The 23595-nt window shown below is 47.9% G+C and overlaps 1 protein-coding gene across 1 annotated transcript in view; it reads right to left on the bottom strand.

Annotated features, from left to right (window-relative positions):
• Positions 1–2301: 2301 nt before the first annotated feature.
• EXTL3 (exostosin like glycosyltransferase 3) overlaps positions 2302–23595 on the bottom strand; it is a 61248-nt gene continuing 39954 nt past the window's right edge. The window contains exons 3-6 of the mRNA XM_069728393.1: positions 8391–8518; positions 4614–4758; positions 4332–4460; positions 2302–3729 (exon numbers count right to left, since the gene is read on the bottom strand). Coding sequence (XP_069584494.1) covers positions 3520–3729; positions 4332–4460; positions 4614–4758; positions 8391–8518 — 612 coding nt within the window. The 3' untranslated portion in view covers positions 2302–3519. The remainder of the gene's footprint in view (positions 3730–4331; positions 4461–4613; positions 4759–8390; positions 8519–23595) is intronic.

Below are 23595 nucleotides of genomic sequence, written 5' to 3' on the forward strand. Positions count from 1 at the left end.
TTCTCTTAGCCACTCTTGCCACCTGCGAATCAACTTTAGGGATATCCCATTTGGTCAAATCCCCTTCTAGGGGGAACCTATGCTTCATCTCGGATGGAGTACTGAGACGTTTTTCAGGTAGTTCCCACTCTTGATCAATCATGTCGGATATATTTGAGTGGATCGGGAACCCCACCCGTTTACCCTTAGATATACCGCCAAACATCTGGTCCTGTATGGACTGTGGCTCTGGCTCTTCCTCCAGCCCCATAGTACTGCGAACGGCAGCTACTGGATCCTCAACCCATTCTGAAGAGAAAAGATACTTTCTAGCTTCAGCAGATATAGGGGACGTAGGTTCCTCCCGTCGACCCCGAGGATGAGGCATAGGAGAGGTCCGATTCAGACTCAGAATCCTCCTCCTGGATCTTCCTTTTTTTGGCTGGAGAGAGGGGTGGAGGGGGAAAGGCCGCTAGGGAGGATTGCACCTCTTGTTTGACCAAAGAGCGGATTTCTTCCAGTAAAGAAGGTTGCTCTGCCCTGACAATCTTGTCAGTACAGGTCCTGCAGAGTTTCTTCTCCCATAATGGTGGCAGCTTAATGTTACAGATGGCACACTTCTTTTTAGTAGTAGTTTTGGGGGTAGACTTTTCTCCCTGCAATGAGAGGGGAGAGAGAGTCATACTAATAATACCCCCAAGTCACTAAGGACCCCCTGTCCCTGCGGCACTTTCTGTGGCAGGGGCAGCACTGGGCTCTGTAAGCGCAGGGCAGGTACTGCTCTCCATGTCAGGATAGTCTTACCTGCGATGTCTTCTGGCAGGTTTTATGCATTATGGCATATCCCTGCCCCCAGCGATTCGAAAAATCCTCCTCCCCTCCATGGTCCAGGGTGGAGGACGCCGTCCTGCACGAGATACCGCCGGCGGAAGTGCCTCCAGGGAGCGCAGAAAGGACCGGAAGTGACGCACGTGATCACTTCCGGGTCGCCAGCGGCATGTGGAGGAGAGGAAACCTGAGAGCTCCAGGAGGACTCCGGATGGAAACTCTAGCCTGCTTTGCCCTCACGGGGGCGCGGGAAGGCTAGGACCAGGTCCCGAGGACACCGCGGCGCGACGGGAGCAGCATAACGAGAGGAGGTGAGATACGACCCCATGCTGCCCGGTTACATTTAGGCAGAGCCTGTGCAGCAGTAGTTACCGGCCACTACCGCATACGCAGTAAACCTATCCTGTCCCATGGGGAACAGGAAAGACTGGTGAGAGGGAGGTGGGAGGGCCTTTTAGCCTCTCCATTTCCTGTTCCCCATTAGGGCAAAGAGGCAACCTCCGTATGCCGTCGTGGAAGGTGACTAGAGAAACTCACCATTTGGCTACAACAGCAACAAAAATTCTATCAGCTCGCCTGCTCTTGGATCTGTCTCCGTGTTACATTGCAGATCAGAGTGTGGAGAGGAAGAAAGCAACTAAGTCTTCAGGATAGGAGCATCACACAATAGAGGCGAGATGAGCGATACAGGACCCTGGTCCAGCGGTCAGGTCAATATTCTGTGCCAATCGTCAAAGTTAGCCAGCCTGGCAAGACAAATCAAGAGGAGCGGGGGATGCAGGGAGGTAGAAGGAGGATGCAGGGTCATAGGAGGAGGTTTGTGGGCTCCTGTCCAGTGGCCATACACTACGGACCTGACTACTGGACCGAGGTCCTGAAAAGCGACAAGAGATGGCGATGCGATTATATAGTGCAGATCAGAGTGTGGAGAGGAAGAAAAGCATCTAAGTCTGCAGGAAGAGCAGCTCACACAGGCTGTACCGAGTACAGATCAGGGGGAAAGCAGACATAATGCAAAGTCTTTGTTAAATTCTTACTTTTCTGCTGCTGCAGACTGTGCAAATCCATCTACTAACTAGTTGATCTGCAAATCAGTCACAGGACCTGGCACTGAAAGCGTTTTCTGCTCTCCCTTGTCTCGGTGATAGATAGATAGATACAAAAAAAAAAACGTTACAATGCAGATCGGTGTTAGGAAAGGAAAGCATCTAAGTCTTCTGGAAGGGCAGATCACACAAGCTGTATAAAAAAAATGAGAAGTTACAATGCAGATCAGAATGTGGAGAGGAAGGAAAGCATCTAAGTCTTCTGGAAGGGCAGATCACACAGGCTGTATAAAAAAAAAATGATAAGTTACAATGCACATCAGAGTGTGGAGAGGAAGGAAAGCATCCAAGTCTTCTGAAAGGGCAGATCACACAGACTGCACAGGGTGGAAAGCATGCAACAGTTTGCAGAGTTGAGTCTTTACCAAACCAAAAATGTCTCATAACATCTGTTTCCCTTTTTATTCAACTCCCAAAATAACTACTCCCAGTTTGAGCAGTCGCCACATTGCTTCACAGATTGTGCTCGGTCTCGACCACATATTTAGCACTTTAATACATTTTGCACAGATTGATCTCGACTTCTACACATAGAAGAATAATACCGAGAAATTGGACTTAAAATAAAAACAGGAAGGGCGCTCTGTAACCATTTTTTTTTTTTTTCATGAAAATTTCAGTGTTCACCAACGATTTTTATTCCAACTTTAAGTTTGTTGTGCGTAAAAATAATAAAATTAATAGAAATGATAATTACCACAGGTTGAGACTAAATTGCTAATCCTAAAAAAAAAAATAATAATAAAAAAAAAAGATTTTTCCTTTAATACCAGCACATAAATTGTACCTGCGAGCGAGGATGGGTTCACTCTTACAGTCTGCTCAAATGTCTTTTGACCCAAATCATGATTTACCCCCGCAATCATTACCAACGTCTAGGACTGTAAACACTTAAAGTCGCCCATCTCCTCCACCAAAAAAAAATAAAAAAAATCCCAAAATGTTCCAATGACATTGTCTACATCGTCTGTCGAGCTGTACAGCAATTTATTAAATGTACAAACGTGAGTCTGAGAAGTACGAAGCGGCGATTCTCCTTCTTCTGTGCTTTATTGGGGCGTCGTAAGACCGAAGCTGTGGGCGAAGGGGGCGACGGTCGGGGTCTGGAGGGTCGAGCATCGTCGTCAGGTTGGCAGTTTTGTGCGATCTCTAAAGTTGCCCGAGCGGCGGCAAAGTCTCTGCTCGTTTCGTCGTAGCGATTATTTCATCATTTAGTTTTTATTAAAAAAAAAAAAACATTTGGGGAGGAAAAGGGTTTAGAGTAACTTTTTTTCTTGTCTAAAGAGTTAAGATGACTCGATTTGCTTTTCTAGGATAAGTCGGATAAAATCATCTGTGGCCCAAAAAAGAAAAAAAAAAAGAAAAAATAATTTTAAAAATTTACAGAAAAAAAAAAAAATATATATATAAAAAAAAAAAAAATAAAGGACCGTCGTCTCCTTTTCTAGAGTACATATCATCCAGTAATTCATCAACTTTTTTGAGTTTTAGACTATAGAACACTTGAGGCAATCGTCTAGGAGTCGAGACGTTGGGAAGACGCCTCTCTGTCTTCCCCCCCGCTTCGTACCAAGTGATTTTTTTTTTTTTTCCGGGATCGACGTCTTCAAATGAACTTGAAGCATTTCGTCTTGTCGTGTGGAAGCCGAGTCTTGAAGAGAACCGAGTCCACGCGGAACTGGGTGTATAACAGCGGCATGTATCCGTACACCTTCACGAAGAAGTTTATGCATTTGTGGCGTTCGTGGAAGTGCGAGTCGTCGTGGGAGAGAGCCTGCGGGCAGCCGGGGCAGCGGAAGGTCCAGCGAGACGTCACCTGAAACAGGGCGAAACGGGCACAAGGGTTAATTTTATTACTTGTATTTGCCGTCAAATTCCGGATTATCAGACTTCAGGATCCGGCGCACCATTCATGATGGTCGGCGTGAAGAACACGAAGCGGGGACATTGCAAAACTTTTAATGACTCATTAAACGAGGGCGATTCCCCAGGCAGGGAATAACGGGAGTACGGGAGTTGTGGTTTGGCAGGAAACGCACGTCTCTCACAGAACTTGCAGCCTTAGCAGTAATTGGAGGTCAGAAGGATGTTTAACGCAGCTCTGGAGGTGACTACAGTATAATCTAAGCAGAACCACGATCTCATCATGCGCAAGTGTGACCGTTAATACCGCCTCGGGTTGACAATGTTGGGATGTCACTTCCATTAGGAGAAGTAATGACGCGGCGGTTTTGCAGCTCGATGAATAAACAATCCCAGGCGGCCAGTGCGGGAGCTGCCTCCTCCCCCGGCTCAGACCTGGACACCGGCCCGGCATCCGATGCTGCAGTCAATTACAGAGTATTTACGTGCACTAGGGAGCTGTTACCAGGCGGCACAAACAGATCACGATGGAGGCTGCGGACCCCCCGCACTCACCTTGATAGGAGGTTTCCTGGTGATGTGAGAAACTAGGAAGTTCATGGCGATGTCCTCGCAGTTAATATACTCGTCCACCATGTCCCGGATAGCTTGTGGCATCACATATGAGTAGAGATAGGCGTAGTACTAAAGGGGTAGAAGACATACAGTCAGCAGCTTTATAGAAGATCAGACCCGCGCCCCCAAAGATGTGAGGCGGCACCAGAAGAGCTGGAGATGTCTGCAGGGGTCTTATCCCGAAGCCCATAAGTTAGAGAGTCATAAGAATCCCACCCGTACCTTGTGGAAGAAGGCGGCTCCGGTCAGCACCATGGACAGCTCGCACGAGTAGTTGGAGTTGTAGAGCCACGACTGGTGAGGGACGTCCCAGGCATGATAGCGACCAGGAAAGCCAACGATGCGGTCCCGAGCCTCTCTCCAGACCCTACCAAGAGAACCACCAGTGATTTACCCACCACCATAACTGGTGACAATAGAGGGCGCCCGCCTTCCCTGCCTAATAAGGAGCGTTCCTCCTTCCTTCCCCTTTTCTTTCCTGGCGGCGGCGGCGACTCCTCCTTCCTTCCCCTTTTCTTTCCCGGTGGCGACCCCTCCTTCCTTCCCCTTTTCTTTCCCGGTGGCGACCCCTCCTTCCTTCCCCTTTCTCCCACACGGCGGCGACTCCTTCCCCTTTTCTTTCCCGGCGGCGACCTCTCCCCCTTCCTCCCATGTGACGATCCCTCCCTCCTTTCCCGCACGCGGCGACCCCTCCCGCCTTCCTTCCCATTTCTCCCACAAGGCAACTCCTCCTTCCTTCCCCTTTTCTTTCCCGGCTGCGGCGACTCCTCCTTCCTTGCTCTTTTCTATCCCAGGGCCGACCCCTCCCCCTTCCTTCCCCTTTCTCCCACATGGCAACCCCTTGCTCCTTTCTCCCACGCGGCAACCACTTGCTCCTTTCTCCCACGCGGCAACCCCTCCCTCCTTCCCCTTTTCCCCACGCGGTGACCCCTTCTACCCCTTTCTCCCACGCGGCGACCCCTCCATCCACTTTTTCCCACGTGGCGGACCCTTCCTTCCCTTCTCCCATGTGGCGACTCCTCCTTCCCCTTTCTCCCACGCAGCGACCCTTCCTTCCTTCCCCTTTTTCCCACGCAGCGACCCTTCCTTCCCTTTTTCCCACGCAGCGACCCTTCCTTCCCCTTTTTCCCACGCAGCGACCCTTCCTTCCCCTTTTTCCCACGCAGCGACCCTTCCTTCCCCTTTTTCCCACGCAGCGACCCTTTCTTCCTTCCCCTTTCTCCCACGCAGCAACCCTTCCTTCCCCTTTCTCCCACGCAGCAACCCTTCCTTCCCCTTTCTCCCACGCAGCAACCCTTCCTTCCCATTTCTCCCACGCAGCAACCCTTCCTTCCCCTTTCTCCCACGCAGCAACCCTTCCTTCCCCTTTCTCCCACGCAACAACCCTTCCTTCCCCTTTCTCCCACGCAGCAACCCTTCCTTCCCCTTTCTCCCACACAGCGACCCTTCCTTGCCCTTTCTCCCATGCAGCGACCATTCCTTCCTTCCCCTTACTCCTACGCAGCGACCCTTCCTTCCTTCCCCTTACTCCTACGCAGCGACCTTTCCTTCCTTCCCCTTTCTCCCACGCAGCGACCCTTCCTTCCCCTTTCTCCCTCGCGGTGACCTCTTCTTCCCTCCGTGCTTATACACTGCGCCCTTCGCTGATTTTCCTATTTATGGGGGAGAAGGTGTAGATGGCAGCGAGACAAATGAATGTTCAGCAGACAGCCATCTTGTGTATTTGGGCCTAGCAACAAGGTGAATACAAGGAAACATGAACACTTGGTTTACAGCGATGTCCTCGCAGGTCACAGTCTATGGACAGTGGTAATGAAAGTGCGCTGAGCACCCGGAGGAGCCGTGTGGTCCCTGCCTCCTCGCTCATCCATCCTGACCCCATGTGGAACCCAATATAGCCTGACAATAGATTGTTCTTTAATCCTGGAAGTCACTATAAAGCCATATTAACACGTAGCGTCTTTGCGGTATATTTTTCTGCAGCAGTGCATTTTTGACACGTTATTACCGTTCATTTGAGTGGCCAAAAAAATTACACAATAATGCAAAGTAAGCCGACAGGCTGCGGTTAAAAAGAAAATGCACCGAAGCTTCAAAAACGTGCTCCCCCACCCCCCACCCCCGGGTGTGTGCGCAGCTCCGATCCCTCCTGCTCCCCGCTGCTTACACAATATCTTTTACTCTCGCCCCCAGCTGACAGTTACGACACGGCCCCGCCATGTTTATGTCTCCCACGCAGCGCTGGCAATAAGATTTTATAGCTCAGGGTAATTTCAACAGGGGAACTCTGGAAACCTGGCGCTGAGCAGCGCTCCGCAGACACGTGCATGGTACATCTCCGTTATGGCTGCACTGCTGAGGCTTCACCACCAGAGGGCGGTACAGGGTCTCAGTGCGAGGCTAGTGGGGAGGTCGGAATGAGTCAGGGAATTATCAGGAAGAAGTCCCTGACAGGTCACTGAGAACGGAACACATGGTATACAGGGTCCACACGGGGGTCCTCACTGCAGAACGCCAGCAGTCAGAAAGGAGAGATGCGACAATCCTAAATCCCTGGTGACTGCACCAATGTATGTACACAGTGACCGCACCAGCAGAATAGTGAGTGCAGCTCTGGGGCATAATACATTACATTACTGATCCTGAGTTACATCCTGTATTATACCCCAGAGCTGCACTCACTATTCTGCTGGTGCAGTCACTGTGTACATACATTACATTACTGATCCTGAGTTACATCCTGTATTATACCCCAGAGCTGCACTCACTATTCTGCTGGTGCAGTCACTGTGTACATACATTACATTACTGATCCTGAGTTACATCCTGTATTATACCCCAGAGCTGCACTCACTATTCTGCTGGTGCAGTCACTGTGTACATACATTACATTACTGATCCTGAGTTACATCCTGTATGTACACAGTGACCGCACCAGCAGAATAGGGAGTGCAGCTCTGGGGTATAATACAGGATGTAACTCCGGATCAGTAATGTATATACACAGTGACTGCACCAGCAGAATAGTGAGTGCAGCTCTGGGGTATAATACAGGATGTAACTCAGGATCAGTAATGTAATGTATGTACACAGTGACTGCACCAGCAGAATAGTGAGTGCAGCTCTGGGGTATAATACAGGATGTAACTCAGGATCAGTAATGTAATGTATGTACACAGTGACCGCACCAGCAGAATAGGGAGTGCAGCTCTGGGGTATAATACAGGATGTAACTCCGGATCAGTAATGTATATACACAGTGACTGCACCAGCAGAATAGTGAGTGCAGCTCTGGGGTATAATACAGGATGTAACTCAGGATCAGTAATGTAATGTATGTACACAGTGACTGCACCAGCAGAATAGTGAGTGCAGCTCTGGGGTATAATACAGGATGTAACTCAGGATCAGTAATATAATGTATGTACACAGTGACTGCACCAGCAGAATAGTGAGTGCAGCTCTGGAGTATAATACAGGATGTAACTCAGGATCAGTAATGTAATGTATGTACACAGTGACTGCACCAGCAGAATAGTGAGTGCAGCTCTGGGGTATAATACAGGATGTAACTCAGGATCAGTAATGTAATGTATGTACACAGTGACTGCACCAGCAGAATAGTGAGTGCAGCTCTGGAATATAATACAGGAGGTAACTCAGGATCAGTAATGTAATGTATGTACACAGTGACTGCACCAGCAGAATAGTGAGTGCAGCTCTGGAATATAATACAGGAGGTAACTCAGGATCAGTAATGTAATGTATGTACGTAGTGACTGCACCAGCAGAATAGTGAGTGCAGCTCTGGAATATAATACTGGAGGTAACTCAGGATCAGTAATGTAATGTATGTACACAGTGACTGCACCAGCAGAATAGTGAGTGCAGCTCTGGAGTAGAATATAAGATTACTATAGCATTTATAATGTGAGTAGATACAATGTGACACACAGACCAGGTCTCATGAAGAAATAAAACATTAAAAAAAAAACCTACCGGAAGCCGAACATTATCTCATCGTGCCGGAGATGAGCGTCGTCGTCGATGGAGAGCACGGCTTCAGTCTCGATCTCATCCCAGGGAAGGAAGCGATTGTTCAGACTGTTCTTCTCTGTTCGCACCACCTGGAGGAGGACGCAGGTATTACACAGGAGTCAATGGCTGAACCCGGCCCACGTGGGGCGCTGTCAACACTTTCACACAGACTACATACAGTTATATACAGGCAGACCGAGGATATCAGTTATGTGCAGGCAAAAGGCATAACCAAAATGCTAACCTTAATACTGTGTAAAGTGGTCTATTGCTCTCTGTTATCAGCCATTAGCGAGTGTGTGACTGTAGGACAGCGTATTATTACTACAGGAGGCTCCGCACATTGATGGAGGAGGTCAGGGACGGAGCACAAAATGGAGACCGAGCCCTCGCTGCGATATTATCTGATCTTTAATAACTACGGTAATTATGAAAAGTTCTGCAACTTCTGATACACAAGAGAATATTCAGATTTTATCTGCGCTGATACATTGTAGCAAACTATGAAAACAAGAGAACTGCTGGGTTTCACTCCCAGAAGATTGTCTGCACCGGACATGATTGCTCCAGCCACCCTCTCTGACCGGACCTCTCCCCCAGTAGTCACAGCAGTAACTCTCCCCATAGTAATAGCCCCCTATCTCCCCCCAGTAGTCACAGCAGTCACCCTCCCCATAGTAATAACCCCCTATCTCCCCCAAGTAGTCACAGCAGTCACCCTCCCCATAGTAATAACCCCCTATCTCCCCCCAGTAGTCACAGCAGTCACCCTCCCCATAGTAATAACCCCCTATCTCCCCCAAGTAGTCACAGCAGTCACCCTCCCCATAGTAATAACCCCCTATCTCCCCCCAGTAGTCACAGCAGTCACCCTCCCCATAGTAATAGCCCCCTATCTCTCCCCAGTAGTCACAGCAGTCATTCTCCCCATAGTAATAGCCCCCTATCTTCCCCCAGTAGTCACAGCAGTCACCCTCCCCATAGTAATAGCCCCAGGGATTCAAGCTTGAGGAGGCTAATTTGCATATTCCAGGTGCCTTCTGGGAAAAGCGAAGAGTCTCCCTAAGCTAGAAGATCGTTGGGTACAGCCGGGACCAGCTGCTTGTAAAGAATCACCAAACCAGGGATTCAAGCTTGAGGAGGCTAATTTGCATATTCCAGGTGCCTTCTGGGAAAAGCGAAGAGTCTCCCTAAGCTAGAAGATCGTTGGGTACAGCCGGGACCAGCTGCTTGGAAAGAATCACCAAACCAGGGATTCAAGCTTGAGGAGGCTAATTTGCATATTTCAGGTGCCTTCTGGGAAAAGCGAAGAGTCTCCCTAAGCTAGAAGATCGTTGGGTACAGCCGGGACCAGCTGCTTGGAAAGAATCACCAAACCAGGGATTCAAGCTTGAGGAGGCTAATTTGCATATTCCAGGTGCCTTCTGGGAAAAGCGAAGAGTCTCCCTAAGCTAGAAGATCGTTGGGTACAGCCGGGACCAGCTGCTTGGAAAGAATCACCAAACCAGGGATTCAAGCTTGAGGAGGCTAATTTGCATATTCCAGGTGCCTTCTGGGAAAAGCGAAGAGTCTCCCTAAGCTAGAAGATCGTTGGGTACAGCCGGGACCAGCTGCTTGGAAAGAATCACCAAACCAGGGATTCAAGCTTGAGGAGGCTAATTTGCATATTCCAGGTGCCTTCTGGGAAAAGCGAAGAGTCTCCCTAAGCTAGAAGATCGTTGGGTACAGCCGGGACCAGCTGCTTGGAAAGAATCACCAAACCAGGGATTCAAGCTTGAGGAGGCTAATTTGCATATTCCAGGTGCCTTCTGGGAAAAGCGAAGAGTCTCCCTAAGCTAGAAGATCGTTGGGTACAGCCGGGACCAGCTGCTTGGAAAGAATCACCAAACCAGGGATTCAAGCTTGAGGAGGCTAATTTGCATATTCCAGGTGCCTTCTGGGAAAAGCGAAGAGTCTCCCTAAGCTAGAAGATCGTTGGGTACAGCCGGGACCAGCTGCTTGGAAAGAATCACCAAACCAGGGATTCAAGCTTGAGGAGGCTAATTTGCATATTCCAGGTGCCTTCTGGGAAAAGCGAAGAGTCTCCCTAAGCTAGAAGATCGTTGGGTACAGCCGGGACCAGCTGCTTGGAAAGAATCACCAAACCAGGGATTCAAGCTTGAGGAGGCTAATTTGCATATTCCAGGTGCCTTCTGGGAAAAGCGAAGAGTCTCCCTAAGCTAGAAGATCGTTGGGTACAGCCGGGACCAGCTGCTTGGAAAGAATCACCAAACCAGGGATTCAAGCTTGAGGAGGCTAATTTGCATATTCCAGGTGCCTTCTGGGAAAAGCGAAGAGTCTCCCTAAGCTAGAAGATCGTTGGGTACAGCCGGGACCAGCTGCTTGGAAAGAATCACCAAACCAGGGATTCAAGCTTGAGGAGGCTAATTTGCATATTCCAGGTGCCTTCTGGGAAAAGCGAAGAGTCTCCCTAAGCTAGAAGATCGTTGGGTACAGCCGGGACCAGCTGCTTGGAAAGAATCACCAGACCAGGGATTCAAGCTTGAGGAGGCTAATTTGCATATTCCAGGTGCCTTCTGGGAAAAGCGAAGAGTCTCCCTAAGCTAGAAGATCGTTGGGTACAGCCGGGACCAGCTGCTTGGAAAGAATCACCAGACCAGTGATTCAAGCTTGAGGAGGCTAATTTGCATATTCCAGGTGCCTTCTGGGAAAAGCGAAGAGTCTCCCTAAGCTAGAAGATCGTTGGGTACAGCCGGGACTAGCTGCTTGGAAAGAATCACCAGACCAGGGATTCAAGCTTGAGGAGGCTAATTTGCATATTCCAGGTGCCTTCTGGGAAAAGCGAAGAGTCTCCCTAAGCTAGAAGATCGTTGGGTACAGCCGGGACCAGCTGCTTGGAAAGCATCACCAGACCAGGGATTCAAGCTTGAGGAGGCTAATTTGCATATTCCAGGTGCCTTCTGGGAAAAGCGAAGAGTCTCCCTAAGCTAGAAGATCGTTGGGTACAGCCGGGACCAGCTGCTTGTAAAGAATCACCAAACCGCGCGCCGAATTTTTGCCTGTAGGACATTAATGCAAGAAAGTATGGCTGAGTAGATTACACAAGAAGGAAAACACACAGCAAGTCAGCAGGATCTAGGAGCAACATAGCAGATGTGACAACCTACATGGTGAGCTGCAGCATGTGCTACATGTTCACAGATCGACCAGAAGAAGAATCAAATTTCACCTATCAGAAGTGTAGACTAGTGGCCCTTTTAGAAGAAAAGGTGCGGGGTCTGGAAGAAAGAATAGCAACTTTGAAACTCATCAAAGAGAATGAAGACTTTCTAGACAGAACAGAAGCATCTCTACTGGTCACAGAAGGTGAAAAAAGTGTCAGAGAACCTCCAAAAGCAGATGAGTGGAAGCATGTGACCAAAAGAAGCAAGAAGACCATGGAGAAATCACCAACCACACAACTGAAGAACCGATATCAAATCTTTGTAGAGGATGAAGATGGCACACCTAAGGATGAAGCAATACCAGCAAGCAAAAAAGAAAAGGGCACACAGCAACAAGTGACAGCAAAAAGTACAGCCAAGAAGCAACGAAGAGTGGTGGTGGTGGGAGACTCACTACTGAGAGGCACCGAAGCAGCCATCTGCAGACCGGACATAACTGCAAGAGAAGTATGCTGCCTTCCAGGTGCGATGATCAAGGATGTGACCGATAGGATACCAAAGCTCTTCAACTCCAAGGACGTCCACCCATTTCTTCTGATACATGTTGGCACCAATGACACTGCAAGGAAGGACCTACCGACAATCTGCAAAGACTTTGAAGAGTTGGGGAAGAAAGTAAAGGAACTGGATGCACAGGTAGTTTTTTCTTCTATCCTTCCAGTAGACGGGCATGGCACCAGGAGATGGAACAGGATCCTTGATGCAAACAACTGGCTAAGACGATGGTGCAGACAACAAGGATTTGGATTCCAGGACCACGGTGTGAATTACTTGTACGATGGACTCCTCGCCAGAGACGGACTACACCTCAACAAACCTGGGAAACACACATTCGCCAGAAGACTCGCTACACTCATCAGGAGGGCGTTAAACTAGAAGAAGAGGGGACGGGAAGAAAAACATTAGACTTGAACAAAGAAGATCCAGGAAAACATACTCAGAAGGGAGGTAAGAACATTTCTAAAACAATCCACAGTGAGGAGATTGGAACAAAACAAAATCCTCTAAACTGCATGCTCGCAAACGCCAGAAGCCTGACAAACAAGATGGAAGAACTAGAAGCAGAAATATCTACAGGTAACTTTGACATAGTGGGAATAACCGAGACATGGTTAGATGAAAGCTATGACTGGGCAGTTAACTTACAGGGTTACAGTGTGTTTAGAAAGGATTGTAAAAATCGGAGAGGAGGAGGGGTTTGTCTCTATGTAAAGTCTTGTCTAAAGTCCACTTTAAGGGAGGATATTAGCGAAGGAAATGAGGATGTCGAGTCCATATGGGTCGAAATTCATGGAGGGAAAAATGGTAACAAAATTCTCATTGGGGTCTGTTACAAACCCCCAAATATAACAGAAAGCATGGAAAGTCTACTTCTAAAGCAGATAGATGAAGCTGCAACCCATAATGAGGTCCTGGTTATGGGGGACTTTAACTACCCGGATATTAACTGGGAAAGTGAAACCTGTGAAACCCATAAAGGCAACAGGTTTCTGCTAATAACCAAGAAAAATTATCTTTCACAATTGGTGCAGAATCCAACCAGAGGAGCAGCACTTTTAGACCTAATACTATCTAATAGACCTGACAGAATAACAAATCTGCAGGTGGTCGGGCATCTAGGAAATAGCGACCACAACATTGTACAGTTTCACCTGTCTTTCACTAGGGGGACTTGTCAGGGAGTCACAAAAACACTGAACTTTAGGAAGGCAAAGTTTGACCAGCTTAGAGATGACCTTAATCTGGTAGACTGGGACAATATCCTCAGAAATGAGAATACAGATAATAAATGGGAAATGTTTAAGAACATCCTAAATAGGCAGTGTAAGCGATTTATACCTTGTGGGAATAAAAGGACTAGAAATAGGAAAAACCCAATGTGGCTAAACAAAGAAGTAAGACAGGCAATTAACAGTAAAAAGAAAGCATTTGCACTACTAAAGCAGGATGGCACCATTGAAGCTCTAAAAAACTATAGGGAGAAAAATACTTTATCTAAAAAACTAATTAAAGCTGCCAAAAAGGAAACAGAGAAGCACATTGCTAAGGAGAGTAAAACTAATCCCAAACTGTTCTTCAACTATATCAATAGTAAAAGAATAAAAACTGAAAATGTAGGCCCCTTAAAAAATAGTGAGGAAAGAATGGTTGTAGATGACGAGGAAAAAGCTAACATATTAAACACCTTCTTCTCCACGGTATTCACGGTGGAAAATGAAATGCTAGGTGAAATCCCAAGAAACAATGAAAACCCTATATTAAGGGTCACCAATCTAACCCAAGAAGAGGTGCGAAACCGGCTAAATAAGATTAAAATAGATAAATCTCCGGGTCCGGATGGCATACACCCACGAGTACTAAGAGAACTAAGTAATGTAATAGATAAACCATTATTTCTTATTTTTAGGGACTCTATAGCGACAGGGTCTGTTCCGCAGGACTGGCGCATAGCAAATGTGGTGCCAATATTCAAAAAGGGCTCTAAAAGTGAACCTGGAAATTATAGGCCAGTAAGTCTAACCTCTATTGTTGGTAAAATATTTGAAGGGTTTCTGAGGGATGTTATTCTGGATTATCTCAATGAGAATAACTGTTTAACTCCATATCAGCATGGGTTTATGAGAAATCGCTCCTGTCAAACCAATCTAATCAGTTTTTATGAAGAGGTAAGCTATAGGCTGGACCACGGTGAGTCATTGGACGTGGTATATCTCGATTTTTCCAAAGCGTTTGATACCGTGCCGCACAAGAGGTTGGTACACAAAATGAGAATGCTTGGTCTGGGGGAAAATGTGTGTAAATGGGTTAGTAACTGGCTTAGTGATAGAAAGCAGAGGGTGGTTATAAATGGTATAGTCTCTAACTGGGTCGCTGTGACCAGTGGGGTACCGCAGGGGTCAGTATTGGGACCTGTTCTCTTCAACATATTCATTAATGATCTGGTAGAAGGTTTACACAGTAAAATATCGATATTTGCAGATGATACAAAACTATGTAAAGCAGTTAATACAAGAGAAGATAGTATTCTGCTACAGATGGATCTGGATAAGTTGGAAACTTGGGCTGAAAGGTGGCAGATGAGGTTTAACAATGATAAATGTAAGGTTATACACATGGGAAGAGGGAATCAATATCACCATTACACACTGAACGGGAAACCACTGGGTAAATCTGACAGGAAGAAGGACTTGGGGATCCTAGTTAATGATAAACTTACCTGGAGCAGCCAGTGCCAGGCAGCAGCTGCCAAGGCAAACAGGATCATGGGGTGCATTAAAAGAGGTCTGGATACACATGATGAGAGCATTATACTGCCTCTGTACAAATCCCTAGTTAGACCGCACATGGAATACTGTGTCCAGTTTTGGGCACCGGTGCTCAGGAAGGATATAATGGAACTAGAGAGAGTACAAAGGAGGGCAACAAAATTAATAAAGGGGATGGGAGAACTACAATACCCAGATAGATTAGCAAAATTAGGATTATTTAGTCTAGAAAAAAGACGACTGAGGGGCGATCTAATAACCATGTATAAGTATATAAGGGGACAATACAAATATCTCGCTGAGGATCTGTTTATACCAAAGAAGGAGACGGGCACAAGGGGGCATTCTTTGCGTCTGGAGGAGAGAAGGTTTTTCCACCAACATAGAAGAGTCTTTACTTTTAGGGCAGTGAGAATCTGGAATTGCTTGCCTGAGGAGGTGGTGATGGCGAACTCAGTCGAGGGGTTCAAGAGAGGCCTGGATGTCTTCCTGGAGCAGAACAATATTGTATCATACAATTATTAGGTTCTGTAGAAGGACGTAGATCTGGGGATTTATTATGATGGAATATAGGCTGAACTGGATGGACAAATGTCTTTTTTCGGCCTTACTAACTATGTTACTATGTTACTATGTTACTATCTCTCCCCAGTAGTCACAGCAGTCACCCTCCCCATAGTAATAGCCCCCTATCTCCCCCCAGTAGTCACAGCAGTCACCCTCCCCATAGTAATAGCCCCCTATCTCCCCCCAGTAGTGACAGCAGTCACCCTCCCCATAGTAATAGCCTCCTATCTCCCCCCAGTAGTGACAGCAGGGCTGTGAAGGCATGAAGAGGCCAGCCGGTATCATCCGCGCTCCTCTCTCTTCATGACACATTTCCATCAGCTACAGGAAAAAAATACAGAAAATAGAGAATGCTGTTAATTATTTCCCTGTTAAAGGGGTTAAATCAGGGAGAGCAGCATGTCGGCAGCTGGGACTGGATCCACTACATTTGGGCACAGATCTGCGCAGTTCTTTACCCTCCATACATGGAGCCATCGGTGTCCGCCGCGAGCGCCGGCCGCTCCACAATGTCATCCCATATAACATCAGGACTCCCCGGGGCAATCAGCGGAGCCGCACAGCGGGATGGCGGGGGAGGCGGCAGGTACCGGGCCTGTAGCTGCAGGTGAGCAGTAAGACCCGGAGCAGAGATTTATTGACCTGGGATGACACCGGACCGAGGAGGAATGCAGAAAAACAGGAACGCCGGGGGCGGAAGATGTCAGGGGGTCTGCGCTATACGGAAAGTGAGCCCAATCACCGCAATAAACCGGGAATAGTGGATAATGGCATGCGGACAACTCCATAATATACTAACGAGGAAGTCTGAAAGGTACAAGTGTCAGTCTTTAGCTCACAGGATCATGGCAACTCTACCACCTCGCAGCTGCCGCCGTCCTGTGGCACAGGGCACCCCTCCTCCATTGGCCAGTGGAACAGGGCACCCCTCCCCCATCGGCCAGTGGCACAGGGCACCCCTCCTCCATCGACCTGTGGCACAGGGCACCCGTCCTCCATCGACCTGCGGCACAGGGCACCCCTCCACCATCGACCAGTGGCACAGGGCACCCCTCCTCCATCGACCAGTGGCACAGGGCAGCCCTCCACCATCGACCAGTGGCACAGGGCACCCCTCCTCCATCGGCCAGTGGCACAGGGCAGCCCTCCACCATCGACCAGTGGCACAGGGCAGCCCTCCACCATCGACCAGTGGCACAGGGCACCCCTCCTCCATCGGCCAGTGGCACAGGGCACCCCTCCACCATCGACCTGCGGCACAGGGCACCCCTCCTCCATAGACCTGCGGCACAGGGCACCCCTCCGCCATCGACCTGTGGCACAGGGCACCCCTCCACCATAGACCTGCGGCACAGGGCACCCCTCCGCCATCGACCTGTGGCACAGGGCACCCCTCCTCCATCGACCTGTGGCAAAGTACGCCCCTCCGACTCTACGTTGCCGTCCTGCGGGGAATCCTCACCCTCCGCCGCCTCCCTATAGACACAGCGTTCTGCAGAAGAGCTGGCACTTTAGAAGCAGACAAGAGTCTCGCTGTCATCGTGCTGATCCCGGCGTTCTCCCGGTGGACATGCAGGCGCTTGTCCTTCGCTTGTCTCCGGCATCGTGTGACGGCGCTGCCTGGCATTTCCAGTAGGAGGGGGAAGCTACATTCATTATCGCTCGGCTTCTATTCTCTCCCTGGTAATCTGCCCGAGTCATATTAGTGATATGAGCGAAGGCCAAAAACTGTCCCACGGGCCGGAAACTACGCCGCTCATTCACAAAATCCTCGGTGGCCGAGAGAGGAAAGACGGGGACAGTGGAGAACAATAGCAGCCCCCCGGTCCGGCCCCTGCACCTGACGGTGGACAGACTGACTGCCCCGTCTGTCAATGCCCCGTGATGTTCACATATATATTTTCCCTTTTTACCATTTAAGATCTCCGCTTGCTGTCATGTGAAAACCAACCCCCTCTCTACCGTACTCCGAGCCCCTGCGCTCCTCTGACGCCGCCTCTGCTGACAGCACCATGTCCCCAGCCCAACCTGTCAATCATTCAGGAGCGCAGAGCCCCCCAGAGCGCGCAGCCAAGAGGCCGGGGAGCGGGGCGCTCCTGAACAGCAATGATGAAACAAAAACCACAGGAGCCACAACCTGGAACCGGCACTTCAGCCAAAATAAAGAGCAGAGGGATACCGTCCCCATCCATAGCAGAGAAGCCCCTAACAATGCATGATGGCCGCCACGGGTCAGCAGAAAAGGGGTTAGAAAGCGATCAGATCACCCGTCCTTGTGTACCTGCAGAAGATCTACAAACATGGAGACCGGTTACTGGCCCCCTTACAAGGCACCTCGCCCAGCGGCTTCCTGCTGCCCCTCCACCTACAGCCAGGACCTCACACAATGCTGTAAGCTCAATGCCAGGAGATCACCGGATCGCTGCTATAATCAGGAGCCCGAGTCAGGCAGCAGCTCACGTCCCACTTCTTGCAAGTATGTGTGTGGAGGAGACGCAATCTCATACTTTAGAGGGAGGGACTGGGCATGATGAATTTCAATAGGCCCAATGTTTTATTACCCTCTTGCCATTCACAAAGTGCAAGCGCGCAGGTGTACGGGAATTTATTGATGCAAGCACGCAAGTGTACGGGGGCTTTACTGATGCAAGCGTACATGTGTATGGAGGTGTGATGGGGTGATATGCTATGTGGGTATCATTTTGTGTATATTACTATTTTACTTATTTTCATGGTGTTCTCTTGTAGGATGAGTTGTTATTTGCCATCTGATATTCTCCCCCCAGTTCTGTATTGTTATCTCTCCACAGGGTCAGTGAATGTTGTTTGCTAATATGCTAATGACATGTTGACCTAGCTGGTTGAAACAATGAGCCCCTGAGACCTTCCCCCCCTAACCTGTGAATGAGGAGAGGGACTTGAAAATATCATGGAGGTGAGACAGAGATCAGATCCTGTGTGGAGCCATGATGTGAAGAGCATATCAGAGAGAGAAAGAAGAGAATATGGACTGTGATCCTCTGTGCTGGATTGTTGGACTTTTATTCTGTAACTGATCTGCATTCGTGTTCTGGACTATCTTATCCTTTGTGTGGTGGATTGTATATGGACCTTTCGTACTTTTGCCTAAATAAAGGTCTTGGGATTGTTCACTCTTCGCTGGCTCTGTTGATTGTGTGGTACCGGAGAAGGAACCTGTGACAGGAGGGTTTAGTGATGCAAGCGCGCAGGTGTACAGGGCTTTACTGATGCAGGCGTGCATGTTTACGGGGACTTTACTGATGCAGGCGTGCATGTTTACGGGGACTTTACTGATGCAAGCGCACATGTGTACGGAGGGTTTAGTGATGCAAGCACGCAGGTGAACGGGGGCTTTACTGATGCAAGCGCGCAGGTGTACGGGGGCTTTACTGATGCAAACGCGCAGGTGTACGGGGGCTTTTCTGATGCAAGCGCGCAGGTGTACGGGGGCTTTACTGATGCAAGCGCGCAGGTGTACGGGGGCTTTTCTGATGCAAGCGCGCAGGTGTACGGGGGCTTTTCTGATGCAAGCGCGCAGGTGTACGGGGGCTTTACTGATGCAAGCGCGCAGGTGTACGGGGGCTTTTCTGATGCAAGCGCGCAGGTGTACAGGGCTTTACTGATGCAAGCGCGCAGGTGTACAGGGCTTTACTGATGCAAGCGCGCAGGTGTACAGGGCTTTACTGATGCAGGCGTGCATGTTTACGGGGGCTTTACTGATGCGAGCGCACATGTGTACGGAGGGTTTAGTGATGCAAGCACGCAGGTGAACGGGGGCTTTACTGATGCAAGAACGCAGGTGAACAGGGGCTTTACTGAAGCAAGCGCACAAGTGTACGGGGGCTTTACTGATGCAAGCGCGCAGGTGTACAGGGCTTTACTGATGCAAGAACGCATGTGAACGGGGGCTTTACTGATGCAAGAACGCAGGTGAACGGGGGCTTTACTGAAGCAAGCGCACAAGTGTACGGTGGCTTTACTGATGCAAGTGTACGAGGGCTATACTGAGGGCAAGCGCGCATATGTACGGGGGCTTTACTGATGCAAGCGCACAGGTGTACGGGGGCTGTACTAATGCAAGTGAACATATGTATGGGGGCTTTACTGATGCAATTAAATGAAAATAATAATACCAAAGAATTTGTGATTGCAATCATTTTCAGGAAGAAACTGAGTATTATCTGACACAATTGCAGGGGTGTCAATACTTTTGGCCACAACTCTATACTCCAGAGCTGCACTCACTATTCTGCTGGTGCAGTCACTGTGTACATACATTACATTACTGATCCTGAGTTACATCCTGTATTATACTCCAGAGCTGCACTCACTATTCTGCTGGTGCAGTCACTGTGTACATACATTACATTACTGATCCTGAGTTACATCCTGTATTATACTCCAGAGCTGCACTCACTATTCTGCTGGTGCAGTCACTGTGTACATACATTACATTACTGATCCTGAGTTACATCCTGCATTATACCCCAGAGCTGCACTCACTATTCTGCTGGTGCAGTCACTACCTGTCTTCTCCACCCGTGAAGCTTCCCATTGGCTCGGATACTTCCTGTTTCCGGATACAGCGATCAGCTCTGTTCTGGGCCGGTTTGTGTCACCGCTCGTCCTCACAGTTCCCCGTTACGTTTTTGTGCTTCTCTGACATAACTTGCGTTGCCCAGAATGATACAGAGCAGCAAAGACAAAACGGATCCCAAATCTCCAAGACTCCAAGACTGTAAATAAGAAACGCTGCTCCTCTATTATCACATGTGCAGCTCCTGAAATCACACAAATCTACTCCGGAAAATTTCTATCAAAAATTCCTGGTTGCCAGAAACAATTACTGTCACAAAGGACGAAGTACAACTCACATGTGATGATGGCGCCTGATGACTACTAACAAAACCGGCGACCGGCAGAGCAGCAATATCACACACTGTGCATTATCCAACAGCACGGGACGGGGTACAACGTGTGCTCCGAATACATCACTATCCCTAAGAGATGAAGAACACATTCTATATAATCTTACAAATGGCAGGAGACGTCCACCATCATTACTGTAACTGCACAGAAAGGGAAGGAGATCTACCGTAAGTGAGGTTCTACAGCTCCAATACTGTCTGCTATGTACAAGAATATAACTACTATAATACTGCCCCTATGTACAAGAATATAACTACTATAATACTGCTCCTATGTACAAGAATATAACTACTATAATACTGCTCCTATGTACAAGAATATAACTACTATAATATTGCCCCTATGTACAAGACTATAACCACTATAATACTGCCCCTATGTACAAGAACATAACTACTATAATACTGCCCCTATGTACAAGAATATAACTACTATAATACTGCCCCTATGTACAAGAATATAACTACTATAATACTGCTCCTATGTACAAGAATATAACTACTATAATACTGCCCCCTATGTACAAGAATATAACTACTATAATACTGCACCTATGTACAAGAATATAACTACTATAATACTGCCCCTATGTACAAGAATATAACTACTATAATACTGCCCCTATGTACAAGACTATAACCACTATAATACTGCCCCTATGTACAAGAACATAACTACTATAATACTGCCCCTATGTACAAGAATATAACTACTATAATACTGCCCCTATGTACAAGAATATAACTACTATAATACTGCTCCTATGTACAAGAATATAACTACTATAATACTGCCCCCTATGTACAAGAATATAACTACTATAATACTGCTCCTATGTACAAGAATATAACTACTATAATACTGCCCATATGTACAAGAATATAACTATTATAATACTGCCCCTATGTAGAAGAATATAACTACTATAATACTGCCTCTATGTACAAGAATATAACTACTATAATACTGCTCCTATGTACAAGAATATAACTATTATAATACTGCCTCTATGTACAAGAATATAACTACTATAATACTGCCCCTATGTAGAAGAATATAACTACTATAATACTGCTCCTATATACAAGAATATAACTACTATAATACTGCTGCTATGTACAAGAATATAACTACTATAATACTGCCCCTATATACAAGAATATAACTACTATAATACTGCCCCTATGTAGAAGAATATAACTACTATAATACTGCCTTCTCTATAACTGGTATACTCTGTACACGTTCCCGTTACCAGCCCTGCAGATGATGACGCTCTTGATCCCTTCCACCCCCCGGTCTCGGCTCCAATCTCCGGGGATTACTCGCCATTTATTACCTGGGGGTAGCGGTACAGTGCGATTTGTCCCTTTTATTTTACATTATCCCATCTCCTAGTAATGAACCTTTTCCGGTACATCCATATTTATTGTTTACCAGCTATAAATCTGCCCTGTGTCTCCTGATGGCGGCACTTCGCTCCTTCATGTGTCTCCGGCATAAATAATCTTGTTTTGATGCTGCAGTAAGTGGGGTGTCGGAGTGCCGTCGCCTTCCCCAGCTGAAGGTGGTGGGGGAGGGATAACGAGCGCCGGGTGACGTGTCAATCATTATCGTCAGCACTTAATTACGTCTCCTTCCAGCTGACGAGCCATAAAGAAGCCTCATTTTGTGTCGGCAGCACGATGATTTTGTCAAATATTATGTCTAAAGAGTCATTAACATTTATGTGGATGAAAAAAAAAATGTGCATAATCCCGGGAAGCACTAATAAAATATTTGGCTCTGTCAGTAAAGACGACTAAAATATTACTGATTATGACAAGCGATGCACCTGGTGGCCCTTCTCTTAAAGGGGTCAGAGGTGCAACTTAAAGCTCCAGCGCCTCAATGCAACATCTGGAACGCGGCTCTCACCTGTCCACTACCATTTCTAAAATTATTATTAAAGGAGCTGATGGGGCCCGTCAGGAATGTTTTGGAGATGGAAGCCGCAGCAACAATCACCCGTGAAGCAGACTTTCGTGGAGTAATCCAAGGAATGCAAAAAAATTTTTTAGGGGGACAGAGGCCCCGGAAGGCGAGGTACAGGTAGCAAAGGTAATAAACTGGTATTAAAGGTAATGGAAGCTGCAGGCGGACAGAAGACGTCCTGGAAGCCGCAGGCAGACAGGAGACTGGGAACTGGTAGCAGACAAGCAGGACTCAAACAAAAATCTAAATAATGGTAGGCCAGACATAGTGGAACTTGGCAGATGAAAAAGAACCAATTATATCAAAATGGATCGATCTTCTGCCAAAGGGTCTCCTTTAAATATTAAAGTCAGCTGGTGTGCACTACATATCCCAGCACGCCCTGTGCTCATCCTCAGCACCCACATGTGATCTCTCTTAACTGCTGTCCTCTGCTGGGTGTAATCTAACACTGGTGACGAGGGCTTAGCGCACAGAGCGGAGTCTCTGCGGCATGACGGAGAGAAATCGAGGTTTTAACCCCTCGGGAAGAAAAAGAGGCTGAACACGTAATAAACTGCAGATAATAGCAGCAGCCACATGTGTTACACGTCACACAGGGCTCTCCATACAAGAGCGGGAGCTCACCGGGGCCGTGCACGGGCGACTGAGACCTGCAGGAAGAGCAACGATGACAGTCCATCTCCTTTGTCAGAGCAGGCAAGCAAGATTTCCATTGACTTCTATGGAGTGATCGCGGAGCTGTGTCATACAATGGATCCTGCACCACAAGTTCTACAAGGTCAAGACTGATGTTTACTGCCCAGTCTGTGCATTTTTGTTTTTTTAAATAAAAATTAAGAAAATTATATTTTTATAATATATTACTGTATAATAAAAAAAATTCATAAAACTTAAGATTTTCAGCCCATTTTTTTGGGCTGAAAGTTCCCCTCTCGGCTTATACTCGAGTCATACCCGGGGGTCGGCAGGGAAGGGGGAGCGGGGACTGTCCAATTATACTCACCTGCTCCTGGCGCGGTGCAGTCCCCGCTTCCCCGGCGCCGGCAGCTTCTTCCTTTACTGAGCAGTCACATGGTACCGCTCATTACAGTAATGAATATGCGGCTCCACCTCCCATAGGGGTGGAGCCGCATATTCATTACTGTAATGAGCGGTAACGGTGGCCGCTCAGTACAGGAAGAA

This window comes from Ranitomeya imitator, chromosome 5 (genome assembly GCF_032444005.1).
Source record: "Ranitomeya imitator isolate aRanImi1 chromosome 5, aRanImi1.pri, whole genome shotgun sequence".
Classification (NCBI taxonomy): Eukaryota; Metazoa; Chordata; class Amphibia; order Anura; family Dendrobatidae; genus Ranitomeya; species Ranitomeya imitator.